Below are 15570 nucleotides of genomic sequence, written 5' to 3' on the forward strand. Positions count from 1 at the left end.
CCTTTGCTATAAGTTTGTTTGGTCCCAGCATAAAACTTAGTCTTGAAAAATATCACTGGCCTTAAAAACATGGATGGTAGGAGGTATTTGGCCTTCTGCAGGATTACCTGGTTGAGAATGGTGTTAGCTGGCATAGCGGAGGGACAAGAACAATTTGCCTTGATAGAAGAAAAAACACTGCTATTTGTTAACTGCATTAAAGACACTAAAGTCTTTCTCAGGGTTTGGGAGAGGTCTAGATAAGCCGTATGTGAGCTGATGGTGAATATTAGGATATTCATAAATAGTAAGTATGACATAGTCTTACTGTTATTTCATCAAAAATTTTCAAGTTGTTGTGACACTTGTGTTAGGAATATACAAGTAGTATGCAGATAAGGTGATATTTAATCAGCTGAAATCAGCATATTTCCCCAAACTTGTTGTAAACTCTGTGTAATAGGTGCATTTGATTGTTTGGGCTCTCTAAGAAATAAGACTTTTGAGGTTTTTTGAAAGTTATTCCCTTGATGTTCCAGCAGGCCAAACAGATTATAAGCAATTCTTGGCAAATTGGTACAAATATTTTGCTTTATAAGAAAATTATTTTGATTTTAATAATAAAGAACATGAACTCCATATATTGCTGAGGAATTTTTAAATTTATTTTACCATGCCTGTTGCTTTCTGTAACAATTTGAATATGATTGGTGAGAGCTGAGCCTTGCAAAAATAAGAGCTGTAGCCACATGGGTGGGCTGCCCTGGTGCATTTTTAGCTTCTGTTCCTGTATGGCAATACTTTATTTATGAACTGCTAGCACACAGCATTTCTTTTCATGCCCATCTGACTAAACCACAACTTCCAGCTACAACTTTGAACATATTCTCTGTAATCCCCTGCCCAGCTCTCTTCACATCTTCCTTGCCCAGTCTAAATCCCTATGATTACCTGTGGACCTCCTCAAAACATTAAATCTTTTTGCTGCCAGGGTACCTGAATCAGCTGCTTATCTTCCCTCTCCCCAATTTCAAATTGATCCTTGCTTCCCCAAAGCTCTGGTCCTTTTCTACCCTGTTTTCTGTTGCAGGCCACTTACCCTGTGAGATATAGCAGACACCCCGAAGTGCCATCTGGCTCAGGGTTCACAGACACCTACTCCCTTGACTCTGCTGCCAGGAACTCGGGGTAATGGTCACAAACTACCTGGTGAGAAAGGACAGGAAGCATGAGCAAACCAACTGTTGTTGAAATGTGCTCCACATAGGTGGTCAGCAAGGGAAACATTGTTTCCTGCCTTCTTCTGACAAAAAGGAACTGCCTCAATAATAGCTTTTGAAAGCATGAGGCATTTCCTTCTCCAGCTTTGCTGCTGGCATTTTCTGTGCTTGGCTGGGTTTCCATCATACCCAGCTGCTCCTTCCTGGTGGTGACAATACTTTCCTTCCATGTGACAAGAGGAGATCAGCAAAGTGAAGTATGACAAATTTTTGCCACTTTCTTCCATCTGGTATAATTAAATACTTGAGAGAAAGCAGAGATTATGTATTCTTGATGTTGGGGAAGATATATAAATCTATCTACCAGTTCCCAACTTACTAGCGTGCAGTGTTCTGGCTGTGCTAGTGTAATGTTGGTTGTATCATTAGGGTCCACGACAAAATCTAATTATTCTTCTCACTTATGTGTGACTTTTGTGTGATGCTTCCTGTGTTTGTACAGATTCTGGATGCTACAGGATAGACACAGTTAAAACTAAACATCTGATAGTCAGCCAGCCATCATTCTGGCACAGTTTTAGGTAAATTAGCATGCATATGTTGGTAGAGTTCACAGAATCTCAGAATAGTCTGAGTTGGAAGGGACCCAGAAGGATCATCAAGTCCAACTTTTAAGTGGATGGACCATATGGGGATTGAACCCACAGCCTTGGCATTATTAGCACCATATTCCCACCAAGTGATCCATCCAGAAGCCTTTGTAATAAAGTTCATTTGGGACTGAAAATGAAGAATCTCCAAAATGTCAGTTTAGCTGTTTATATTGCTAAGAGCTCAGGGTCATCTGACTCCTGTCTGCTCTGTTCTCACTGTCTTCTGCAACCAGGGATCTCATGGGTGACCACAGGAGAAGGGCTGTGTAAGGATGCTGTAGTGGTGCACAGCCAGACACCATGCCTGTCACAGGTATTGGTAACTTCAGGTCTATCAGTTATTTCTCCATGCAGACAGATCTTTCTGAAACTTCTGCATCTTTCTGAAGATTTATTCATTTTGGTCTAAATATGCTTTTTCTGACTTCTAGTGATTTGTGCTACTTTTATTTTTCCAATTAAATGAGAAAGAAACCATTTCTTCCAGCCAATAAAGTAAAAAGAAAGAAAAGTGATTTCAGTCCATCTCACTTTTACTAACCCAAATGAACTTAAATGAACCAAAATCATTTTATTCCATGTCGATCTAAAATATAATATTTAAATTTGAAGTCCTTGTAAAAAAAATAAGGAGAAACTATGAGGGCAGATTTCTTTCATTTCAGAGACCAGTAGTTCAGGTGCTTCCTAGGAAGGTGCAAAAACTGATTTCACTCTGTGCTTCTGACTGGAGGACCTGAGTCAGTGGCTCCCATGGTAACTCTCTAACCACTGAGCTCTGGTAGCTCTGCAGTGGATGCTCTTGCTGCTGCTGTCGCTGCTGTTGTCTTCCAGTGGACATGATCTCTCTGTTTGCACTTCTCAAACTGAAGCTGTCATCCTTCTGTCTGTCAGGTTCTCTACCTGATGATCTCAGTTTCCTAGTTTTTTGGGGAAGCTTGTAGAATTGACTGTTTTCCCTTATATTAGTTTTTAAATTGTGGTCTCTTGGCTTCTGATTTTTTGATTCATCCCCCCCAGTAAAACCACCGAAACATATATCTGAGTTCCCAAACAGACCATAGTATGAAATGTTTCTGCATTGGTAAGAAAGTGTTTCTAAGCCAGTGGGCCAGGGGCCAGAGAGTTTTTCTGAGCTTAAGATAATTTCTAAACAACACCAATTTAACATTTGCAGAAGAATTTACTTTAACCTAGAGAAAAATACTTAGGATAATTTAGGCTGACATGTATGGAAAATCTAATAATAGGGACATAAAACAGGACAGGTCCACAAATTTGGACGAGTAAAAATAGGACAATATTTTCTTAGCATTTTCAGCAGTACAGAGACCATTAGCAGAGTAAGAACACTGTTATGCCCTATTAACAGATACTGTGGTGCAAAAAGCTTTCCTGTGAGAAGCTTCATATTTTATGTTGGAATAGCATATTCCTTTTCTTTTTTCTTTCTAGTCCTCTCTGCTATGCTTTCATATGCAATAATCCACTTTTTTCTCTTAAATTTAGGGAGAATAACTATTTCTGATTAATAGGCCAGCAAAGCAATGAAAAATTCAAAATTTCAAGCCCTCGTTTATTGATGTGAGAAGGTTCCTAGAAAAAGTTTTCCTGTTGTACTGCATGAACTCACTGAGTAAACTTAGCATGAGACTGCAACAAGGTATGTGACAGGTTTCTCATCCTCCCAGTCCTACTACCAGCAAGGAAGTGTCAGGACCGTAGGAAATACAATGAAACATTGTATCTTGAATAGATATCGTTTGACTAGCACTTTTAAAATCAGACAGGTATTTTAAAAGAAATACACCATCTTTTTCTTTGTTGTGCTTCAGGAATGTTATTCTGCAGTTTAGTACTCCTGCTAAAACCACAGTGCTGCTTCCCCTTCCCCACCCCTCCAGTTGGAGATACAAAAGGCAAGGCTCACGGGCTGAGATAAGAACAATTTACTTGAAACAGCAATGAGATAAGAAAATGAACAGTAACAGCAACAATATTAATAACAGAGGTGTACCAAAGAGGTAGTGATTCACCTGCAAAAATGCTCACCACAGACCCCTTGAGAAATAAACAATGCTGGATGGCTTCCCCCTGCCACATTTACTCCACTGGAAGGAAAGAGAGTCCCCCCCTCCTGTGCCTGGCAATGACCTGAGTTGTTATCAAATAATATCAGGGTCCTGGCCATGTCCCTTCCCAGCTACTGCAAAAAATTAACCTGTCCTGGATGAAACCAGGACAGTCTTTAGTGTTGATTACTGCTATCAGCAACACTGTGCCTGCCAGGGAGATAATATTCAAGTTGAAGCTGCATTTCTTTTTGTGGTGGAAAAATCAAAGACTTCAAACTTGCACACAAAATGTGAAGGGCTCTGTGGGGTGCTGTGACTGTAAGAAAATGAAGAAACTTCTCATAAATTACAAACAGACTTAACATCCTTTTGAATTGTGGAAAAGCTCTTTAAAAATAACCATTAAATAGATGTTTAAAAGTAGCTGTTTCCTCCAGGGTGCACAATATGGAGGAGCATCCAGCCAGTGAGATGTGGAGACGAGGAGGCTGAGGGGTAGGGTAGCTTTCTTCTCCCATCACACCTGAGCTCTTTAGTGTGTGCCCCTGCTGTCCTTAGCTCTCTCCTGATCAGATTTATTAAAAAAAAAAATACTTCTCTTATCTGATTGTAAACTTACAATTCATTCTGGTTTTATTATTCAGTGCTACATTCTCCCAATATGTAAAAACACAAAAAACACAGTCTTTGCCTTTGAGAAATTGCACTTTAAGCATAAGATACACTTGGAGAAACGACAGCAGAAATAAAAGAGGGAAGAGAAAGAAATGTAGCAAGATCATTTTGATTTCCAGACCATTGGATTTTAAGATTTTGGCCATGGAAGGGATTCATCTCAGTATATTGTAGTTGCTTAAAATACAGGCATCTGTCCTAAACTAAGGACCTGGGCTGCCCATAACCAAAGGAAAGCAGCAGATACCTCCAAAAGGGGATTTATCCACTTAAGGCAAGTGTCTAAAGAAGGTGGTGGGATCGACTCTGTAGGGTTCCTCTACTGACGCAAGGAAGCCCAAGTGATTTGTTGGATTAAATACTTACTTTTCACATGGCAAGACTAATCCTAGGCTCAAATAGTTTTATTTCTTATTGAAAATTTAAAGTGGTGGCTCTGCTCCTGCCCCTTCCCTCACTGCTAGTTGGTGTCTGTGAAGGGAATTTATGCTGCAGTGCTAGCAATTCCCATCCTTTGTATTGAGAATATGCCTTGGGCCTAAGAAATGACAACCCTTGGACCTGTGATGACTTGAAAAATCACACACCAGTGCTATCTACCCTCCAGCCAGCATGGGACGAGTGATGCATTATAAATCCAGATCCTTTACCAGTGCAGAGATTAAAGAAGCAAGAAAGAAGTTTCTTAATCCCTGCCTCAAGCAGTTTAAAACCTCCTTCTTGCTTGGGGTCCTACATAAATTAGAACACAGGACTGCCTGTATTCTGCAAATAAATCTTCCTTGATATTTACTTCTCACATAAGTTCTCTGTAACAAAATCTGAATTCCCCACGATATATGCTAATAAAACGTCAACCATTTTATAATTTAGTAGCATCATAATAATAATACTTTCTTCAGTTATATGTCTTTCAGGCAACATCTGACATACTGCTTGCATATAAAAAGTAAAATTAATATCTTAATATATCATTTCATCTTTTTCCTAATACCGAAACTCACTAAGTATAAACCACCTGTACAATAATTAATCATGCATGAGTGCAAACCAAATGCAGATTAAATCAGCCTGAAAAAAAGTCTCTAGCAAGTAATTTCCACATGCATTTGAGGACAACAATTTAGAAAAATCTAAGAATAAGAATTATTGCTGCTAGAGTTAACAGTCATAATAATGGCAGAGGACACTTAGTACTGAGCATTGCAATAGGATTAAAGAACACACTCCTTGCTTTTTTTCCGAAGAATAGGAAGTACCAAAAGAAAAGGCAGTGTTTAATTTATAAAACATGTTTTGCTCATATAGATAACCTTCTCTTTAAGGATGTGTGATGATATTTGACAGACTATCATGAATTAAGCTTTACAAACAGAGGAGAAAAGATAACAAATATATCACCTTTAAAATTGTATATCAAGACAACCTGCCATTCTGAAAACTGGAATCATAGTGCCGCAGGTTTCAATAAAGACACCAGAAAACAGTGGCCAGTTCTGCACATGAGCTGGTGAACACCATTTCAGAGCTGCTCCATCACCATGTTGCCTGTGACTGCCCTGTATCCCACAGATCAATCCCTGCTCCGTGCTTGCTGCCGGGGACAGTCACAGGTAAAACTTGTGCTGAAATGCAAAGCTCTGACTCAAGTTGCCATGTTGTCTTTAGCTTTGAGAAAAACCTAGTGCTCACAGTGATGATCCAGAGTTTGAACTATTTCAAAGTTGGCTCAATATGTCCACACAAGTGCAATCAGAGCTGTTTGGCAAGCATGTTTACAGTAACCTCAGAACCCCAAATCAGCCCTCCCAGACCATTCACGCTCCTGCTGTGAGGAGTCATCCATTTTAACCCATGCTCAGATAATCCAGTGCCACTAGACTTCTGATGTTAAGTAGCTATAAAGACTTTGATGATTGGTTTCAAACAAGACCAACTGAACAGATGTTTAATTAAACAACAGTCAAGGTGTTGTTTGCCAGCACTTTAAGAATATCAGCCTTCTGTTTTCAGTTGTATGAACTTTTTCTGCCGTGAACTTAACCTGTCACAATTGTCTTTCAATGAATATATTTGCCGATGCCAGAAGCAGAAAGAGTTCACAAATCAAGCTTTTGACAGGTTGCAGGCTGGGTCTCATTCTCACCTACACCTTGGTGCCTCGGGGGATGTGCTATCTTCTCCAGCTGAAGTGCACAGGTATGCCTTTGCTTGCTTCCCTCACTCAGCTCATTCCCATCTGCAACACTTGGCTGCCTGGAACCCAGGTAAGACCTCTTCAATATTTAATTTTGCTGTTAAGCATGGAACTAAAGTATGTTGGGGTTTTTCTGGTCTTTGTTTCTCTGTTAAAGGGAGTCAGGTTTAGAGAATATCACTGGTATTGAATGTCACAGTGTTAGGGTAGGAATTGGAATGTGTACCTGCCAAGATCGCTCACCGTGGATACCTGTATTTCACTACAGTGCTGTTGCAGTGGTTGCAGCTTAAATCATCTCTGAGTCTGTCCATTATTCTGACAGAGTATAAAATTTAAAGTCCAACACAGGAGGTAAATATTTGCTCAATTTTGCCTCAGACAGTGGATCTGTGGCCAGGTTTCTCTGTAGCCAGGGAGCCAGGCACAGCTGTATGGCTGCTCACCAGCATCATCTTCCTGTCACATGCCAGGCTCTCTGTGGTTGTGGGAGGTGAGAGTAGCTGCAGCAGCATGAAAGCCTGGTGACCCTTGCTAGCTTTCCCTGCCTGTGGTTGCTAAAGTACTCATCTAGGTACAGCTGTTGTGTCATGTGCTGTAGAGAGCTGTGTGCACCAAGCCCATGTGGACCCTGTAGCATCTGAAGTGCTTTTGTTTATGTTCCCATTATTCTGGGGGCATATTTCATTTTAGCTCACTCAGTACAGTGATGGCTGTATGAAGGTGAGAAACAATAACAGCTGGGAAGCGGCACTTGGGGCATGCTCATACAGGGATGCCCCAGCAGCTGGAACTGCTTCAGGGCACACCAGCCTCACTGGTTCCTACAGGTAGAGAAAGAGGTGGAAGATGAAAAGATGGGGCCGAGTTTGGTTTGGGAGTTCTACTTGGTGGCAGGATGCTGGGTCATCTTTTATACCCATGGCTGCCTTTTGTTTTTCCAACAGAAGTTTTGCGTTGGCAAGTCTCACTTTCTTCCAGGTAAGTAGGAAGACAAAGGATGCCACAATGAACCTCTCTTGGACTCATGCTGAGGTTCTCCTGTATGAGTCTTTTGCTTTGATACTGACATTACCTGGTTTTCTTCACTACACTTTAAGATGCACTTATATCTTGTCTCTGACAAAATTCATAGCGCCTGACATCAGGCATTTCTCAGTGGTGTCTTCATTAGGACTTCTGGCTATGTTTTAAGTTAATGAAAAGAAACAAGAACCTCCAAAGAAAGAGCTAGATCTCTGCAAGCAGCCCTGCTGAATCCACTTAGAATTAAGTTGGTTGTATTTGAATACTACAATATTTTAGCTGATAGCATTCTGGTTATATTTTATACTAAGTGTGAATATGTTTTCAGTCGTCTCTGAAAGCCTTTGTGAAGTGTTCCTCTGCTTTCATCCCAGTTTCAGTGCTGAAATTTTCATCATGAGAGATTTTTTTTTCTAGAACTAAATCAAAGCCAGGGTTTCCTTTCAGTCTTTATATTTTTATTACATCTCTGTCACTTTACTAAAGGCTGGCTCATGGTACAGCTGTGTGCAAGGGGTGCCCTGATGAGGGAGAGCACCAAGTGACAGAGCAGTTCTTCTCTTGCAGCAGTACCAGTCAGAGTTTGATGGGGAGGCATGAGGCTGAGGCTCGCCATCCTGTTACACCTCAGTAAGTACAGATGCTACAGTTACTCAGCCAATTTTGAAATATTATCATGTGATTTACATATCTCTCCAAGATTTTGTTAAAGTGCTTATTTTAGGTAAATGCTATTGAGAAACACATGACAGTGAATCTTCCCCGCTCTCCTGCCAGGGACCCACAAGTGATATGAAACCTTTAAGTACAAAGAAGACATACATGTAGTAATTGAGTCTGATTCAGGTCCTGAGAGGGACAATCAACATCTGCTAATGAATAATGAGCATGGATTTGTATAACTAAAAAGAGCAGGCTAACTAAACAGAGGCATTGCTTTACACCTAAAGAGTCAAGTGTCCCTCATCATCTAAATTACAGCCTGAGCCATAGACTGAAATCTGGCTATAAAATGCTGTATTTTTGCTGTTGTAGTTGCATTTCTAGTATTCTGTGGGATCTTCATGTATCAATTGTTGAGGTTTTTTAACTGCACCTTTTCTAACAAGTTGAGCCAAGTAAAGCTGAACAGATAAAGCCTCCGAGGTACCCATTCCTTTTCAGAATTTCAGGACAGAACTTGTTTAAAAGGACAAGCCCTGTAAGGGAAGTCTTAATATAATGGGGAAGATACTGAAAGTTGTTTCAGGCAAAACAAACAAAAAATCCTGCAATTATTTAGAAAATTCATAATTATTCTGTTTATTTATTAATGACCATTCCATGGGGTCTGAGAGGGTTCTGACAGTGAACTAGGGATTCATTGCAAATTAACAGAAAATCTGAGAGACCCCTGATGTCAATCCTGGTCTCATTTCCACCATTATGACTTGGATATCAACAGAAATAAGCAGAATTCATTCAAATCTGGCTCTGCTCACAGAGTCAATTGAAATGCTCACTATTCTTTTGTAGGAATGCTGACAATGGGTATGTCAGGGTGGGAATCATAATAAATTATTGCTTGTGGCAGATTGGCATTTTTACTGAAAAATAATATGCTGAAAATTTAAGTTTTAGCATGGATTTTCAATATGCTATCTATATTTTTTATGATTATTTTGCAGCGGGTGGGTTCATTACTGAAGTTCTTAAAAAAATGTATACCTAAGAGCAAAAGGAGTACAGGCAAAGGATAATTGAGTTTTCTGCGTGTGTTGGGATTTAACTGATTTTGTCTGGAGAATACTGCTGGCTATACAAAACAATTAAGTCTTTCTTTGATCTTCTTTTATGCTCAGTGCTGATAAGATGCCAGCATGCACAGCATGACTGTGATGCTGGGTCCTGCCACCCAGCCCTTGGGGACCTTCTCCGGGGTCGCAGCAAGCAACTGACAGCCTCATCAACCTGTGGGATGAATAGCCCTCAGAAGTACTGCATTATAGGCTACCTAGAGGTTGGTTTGCTCTTTCTTTTTAAATAAACTGAATTCTTACTAACCATATTCTCATCTGTACAGGGAGTTTGCCCAGACTAGGAAGTTCCTGTGGGAGTTTTCTGAATAATCATCAGACAGTGTGACATTAAGTCTGGTGGAAGGCTGTGCCTCACTGCAGCACATATGGAGGGTTTGGCAGTGAACAGCCTCCGCGGTGATGTGTATCTTCTCAAGGGGGAGAAACATCCCTGAGATGCACAGGGATTGAGCATAGGGATTTCTGAAGGAGCTTTGTTCTGCAAGTGTTCTTCTCACACATGCCCCAGAGCTGAAGCCCATGGTCTGTGTGTGTGAGTGCAAGGGTAGTGAGGTCCCACAGGCTGCAGGACCTTCTCCAGAGGACGTGTGCGTATGGTGTTGAGACCTGAGGCAGCCTGTTAAGAGATTCACACCATACCCTCTCCTCTCTTTTGATCTGAAATGAGGCCAACATTGCTGAAAGCAGAAAGCTGCCTCTGAAAAGGGAAGAACTAATGCTGTGGTCCAGTCTTTGGCCATGTGAGTGGGTCAGCAGATCCACAATGTGGCTGATCAGAGGGATGCCTCTCACTCCCTGGCTGCAGTAATGAGGGGGAACCACTGGATATATGGAAGGTGTGCAGAAATGAGGATTCCTCTGTTGCACATCCTGGAGGACTTGGCCCCACTGAGCTAATAAATTGTCACAAATAGAAATATTTTCACTAAATAACAGCTTAGGCTGAAGAGGAAGTTAAAATACAGCTTAATTTATAACAATTGAAAATAATTACAGTTTATGACCTTCTAGCTTAATGTTGTGACACATTTGCAAAGTAAAGTATGGACATGGAACCAAACACTGCTCCAAGTTGCACATTGTATCCACAGTTTTCTGCAAAATGTTTATCTCTCTTTCCTTTGCTGAAATACCTTGAATCATCTTTCTGGCCCTGAAGCTGGATGGTTGCCTTTTATTCTTGCTTTTTAGGAGGAGATCAAAGAGCAATAGAAAATTAATATTTTCACTTGCCTGTACTTATCTTTTGAATTATATAAATACAGACTCATGAAAAGGAGCAGCTGTTCCTCAATAATCCCTGTGATTTAATGCTGCTTCAACATATCTTGACCCGTGGTGGCTGTCTCCTGAAGAGGGTGAAAACTACAAACTCTGCTGCTTTGCAGAGTTCAAGAGAGAGACACACTCTGGCAATGTGTTCTGTTCTGTCAGTTTGCCTTAAATGTGTTGTCACCTACAGTGCATCAGAGTCCCACTTCACTTTCAATTCACTATCTCACCAGCACATTTTGAATGCTTTGCTGGAGGCAGGCCAGGAAGCTTTGCATCTTGCATCTTGTAAAGCAAAGTTCTTCCTCCCCCAGTTCCCCTCCTGATGACCTGTGTCAGGCTTCATGATTAGAGGAAACCTTACTCATGAAAGTGGGTATTAGTCAATGTGGCAAGCTACCAAGAGCTGGGATTTAGCTGGGATTCAGATGGGAAAAATGTAGAATTCAACTGCTTTGTGTTTGGAAAGAAGCACTGCAAATAATTTTCAGTCTTTAATATGTCTTACTGTTTTTAAAATGTAGGTAAGTGGGTTTTAGCTCAATAATTGGATTTACTACTTACACATGTTTTGAAAGGAAAAGACAGGGCACTCAGGGTTGAGGAGAGTATAAAACTGCACAATTCAGAGTCAAATGGGATCTGCCAGACATGGACATGCACGTGCTTGTCCTTTGAAGCAGATTTTTATGGAGCAGCCTTAGACATAAGTTGCCCCAGTGTCATATTGTATGTCTGTATAAACCAGAGTGAGTGTGCGCAGTCCTGCCAACTGCTTCAACAATCTGAGCTCTCCTTACCAGAGCTTTGTGAAATAACATTACAGAGTATTTTTTGTACTCTCTCTCATCTTCTAAAATGTGCATTCATACACTTGTCAAGTGTAGTATAGAATGACTGAATATAGTACATAATTATACCATACCTGTAAATCTATATCTCATCATTTATTTAAATGTGAATAATTCCCAGGTGGTTTCATAATGCAAAGATGTTAAAATCATTCCTGATTATTCTCTGTGGATCCTGAGTGTGCCAAGTGGGGTGCCTCTCCACCCATCTCCTTCTGGGTCATTTCCAGCTTCCAGCCATGGGCCCTGAACGCATGCCTCCTCCTTCAGCTCCCTCTGGGGTGCTGCATCCCCTCTTCCTCCTACCACTGTCCCTGCCAGCCAGGCACACAGATGGGGCATCACCTTCTGCTGTGGCTTATTCCTGCATCCTCACACTCAGGCTCTGCCCAAATCTCCTGGAGTCAGTCTGTGCAGTGCATCCACCCCTGCCCACCCTGCTGAAAACTTCCCTGGCTGTGATGAAAACTCTGCTGGCTGTGATGGCTGCTTGGGCTGTCCACTTGGCTCAGCACGAGTCATCTCCCAGCCCAGCATGTAAACTTGTCACCTCTTCTTAGTCTCCCACTCAATCCCTGTCTTGTTACCTTAAATAGGAGTTCCTTGCCCTCACTTATCAAAGCCTCTCATTCATGAGATATTGGTTAATCATTGCTACCTTCATCTTCTGCTTGTAACATTTTCAAACAAGACCCTTTTTTCCTATTGGTATCCTAATTTTCCTCCTTTGCATTGGTTTTAAACTTTCCCAGATTCCCTAAGCTTCAAAAGACACTGACAGTGGTCAGGGTGGTGGTGTCAGCCTAAACCAACTACTTACCTTGTACCTGGTCTTACTGAGGTCCCTTCTCCACAACTGAAAAAGTGTAATTTTTATAAAGTACCTGGGGCAGATCATCACCAACACTTACTATGTTCATGCTTTGTGCATATGATGTTTTTCTTGGGCTTGTATATGGAAAGCCTGAGTGATTAAAAGCACAGGCACCCAAAGCAACAAGACAGGTTCAAGTCTTGCAATGGCATAAATATATTTATGTCTACCTGATTTTTAGTGAAGAAACCAAATTAAGCTTTTATTCTGCTCATTTTGTTTTCTAGGCTGAGGAGAAGTGCTTTCTCTGTGATTCCAGATACCCATATAATCCCTATAGCCAGCACAACAGTCACATGGTTGAAAATGTTATCACAACGTTTGAGCCCGAAAGGAAAAGGAAGTGGTGGCAGTCAGAAAATGGTACGTTTCTTAGAGAAAATATTACTGCAAAATGTTAGTGTGAGATTTCTTTATGTAATTGGCTTCCACGTAGTTGCCTTCATGAAGAGATGAAACAAAACCACATCTGTTTCTTTGATTTAGTAATACGGAGTGATTTAAACCCATTTGTGTATAGCAATATAGGATTTCAGAAAGTCTGTTTTTCTGTGGACAAGTTTTAAGCTCAGTACCTCCAAGAGCTGGCCAGAGGACCTGTGGCAATGCTGGGTTATACAAAGAGGCCATGTATTTTCCACAGTGTGTCTGCCTGTCAGGGAATCGTCATTTGGCGCAAAGATACAGTTGCCTACAGATGTAATGTAAAGACAGTGTGTACCCATTTAAAGAAAGTATTTTAAAGCACTAATAGTTTAAGAAAAAATTAAATAAAGCCTGGCTATCAGCTCCCTTATTCTGATACCCCAAGTTCCTTTTCTGCAAGGCTGTTCTTGATCCATTCATCTGCCAGCTTGTATTGATACTGAGGGTTGTGCTAACCCAGGTGCAGCACCTTGCACTTGGCCTCAACAAATCTCATCAGACTCCCATGGGCCTACATCTTGAGCTTTTCCAGGTCCCTCTAGATGGTCACTGATCCTTCACATGTGTCAACTGCACCACTAAGCTTGGCGTCCTCTGCAGATTGCTGAGGATGTATGCGATCCCAGAATTGACGAAGATACTATCCTTACAGCTCCTCTGGGAAGATATGCTAGGAGGAGTAACATTTACTCTGTTTTATCTGACACACAATAATTATGTAAGAAACATTTGCCTGGTTGGAAGTCAAGGTATAGAAAAATAAGATGATATGTTAACCCTATTTTAGTATCCAACTGAAAATCCATAAGCCTTGTTTTTCATGGAGTTTAGCAAGGATCTGTTCACCAGCTTTGGACACCTCTGCCAATAAAGCTGTGGGCCAGCTGTGAGAGGAGTTTTCCTTATTCTCCCTGTCTTCTGGGATGAGGTCTCATGCACAGCCTAGTCAGCAGGAATCCTGGGATGGTGCATGCAGACGTGAAAAATGGGGATATTGGCTAAGCTCCTGCAACTCTCTACAGAGAATGTGTTCTTGTGGAGTTTTCTTCCATATTTGTTGCAGTTTTGGAAGATGCCTGGTGCAGTAGCTCTGCTCATGACAAATTTCACATCTGGTAGTATAGAAGGGTTTAACAGTTCTGTTTAGCATGAAGAAAACACCTCATTTTTATTTTTCTTTCTTTTTCTTTCTTAGAGATAAGTAAATTATTTGAATGGATTAAAAAAAATAAACCTAACTGGATATAGAAACACACAAACCCACAACCCTACCATGACCATCATTTACAGTCCAAATTGCATGAGTGGGACCTTCAGCCACCTCCTGCAGTCTCAGTGACATGCAGCATTGCTGGTGACAGTGCCAGGAAGGCAGCATATCATACTGCCCCGGAGAGAGCGGTCCAGCTGCATGGGTTTGTGCACAGGGGATGCCCTAGGGAGTCTAGCAGCTCTGCTGGAAAAGGCATCTTTAAATCCCCCATGGGAAAACTGTCTCAGCAAGCCCTTCAATGTACGCATTGTACACTTCATTTTCATTCTCTTTTCAGGCATTGACCATGTCAGCATTAGATTGGACCTAGAAACTTTATTCCAGTTCAGCCATCTTATCCTGACCTTTAAGGTACATCTTTTACCAGAGCTTTTATGTAATATTATACACTAATTACTTAACCACAGGAATAAATTGCTTAGAGAGGCAATGAGAGCTCCATCTTTAGAGGTTTGTAAGAACAGGTTAGATAAACACCTGTCAAGTACGGTTAAATTATAGTTGATCCTGCCTTAGGGGAGGAGGATAGACCGAATAGTTTCCTATTCATGTGCCTTCTGGTCCTATTTTCTATAAATCCAAGAATTAAAGCTGAAAAAATACATAGCAAAACTAAACCCTAAAAATTAAGACATACCTGAACTGCAGTTGCTCTTTCAATTTAGTTCAGCTCATGCATATCTATTATGATCCAGATGATTACAATTTTTTTGGTACAAAATTCCTATATTGTTATGGTAAACTTCCTTACTTAGAAAGTAATCTTGTATCTATATTAAATGTTACCCTTCCCTTTTGCTAGAGAGAGGTTCTAATGAGCTTTTTCAGAGAACCATGCAACTATCACAGTACCTGTAACAAGCCTCTAAGTTCTCAAACACAAAATTTTAGCATCCTCCAAAGAGGAATATCAATATAGCAACCCCTGAGGTGTCTTATTAATGCCTTCTTAGGGAATTCTTGAAATTTTTCTTGCAGACATTTCGGCCTGCAGCAATGCTGGTTGAGCGCTCTACCGACTTTGGTCAGACCTGGAAAGTGTTTAGATATTTTGCACATGATTGTGCAGCTTCTTTTCCCAACATCTCTTCTGGTCCAGCAAAAAGTGTTGGAGATGTTGTCTGTGATTCAAGATATTCAGACATCGAGCCCTCCACTGAAGGCGAGGTACTGTCAAGTGTCTGTTTGTATGAGTTCAGATCATATGTGGAGCTGAAGGTGGTATCTTGTCTGTGTCTGCTAAAGGCAGA

General features: G+C 40.9%; 1 protein-coding gene across 1 annotated transcript in view; it reads left to right on the plus strand.

The window, feature by feature from the left end:
- Positions 1–6311: 6311 nt before the first annotated feature.
- The window catches only part of LAMB4 (laminin subunit beta 4), a 41908-nt gene continuing 32649 nt past the window's right edge, over positions 6312–15570 (plus strand). Inside the window, exons 1-6 of the mRNA XM_042018325.1 lie at positions 6312–6801; positions 8393–8455; positions 9667–9824; positions 12849–12984; positions 14598–14671; positions 15299–15487. Of these exons, the coding sequence (XP_041874259.1) occupies positions 8422–8455; positions 9667–9824; positions 12849–12984; positions 14598–14671; positions 15299–15487 (591 nt within the window). The 5' untranslated portion in view covers positions 6312–6801; positions 8393–8421. The remainder of the gene's footprint in view (positions 6802–8392; positions 8456–9666; positions 9825–12848; positions 12985–14597; positions 14672–15298; positions 15488–15570) is intronic.

The sequence above is a fragment of the Corvus kubaryi genome, unplaced genomic scaffold, assembly GCF_017639235.1.
Source record: "Corvus kubaryi isolate FWS band 111438036 unplaced genomic scaffold, C.kubaryi_AGA036_p1.0 137, whole genome shotgun sequence".
Taxonomy (NCBI): Eukaryota; Metazoa; Chordata; class Aves; order Passeriformes; family Corvidae; genus Corvus; species Corvus kubaryi.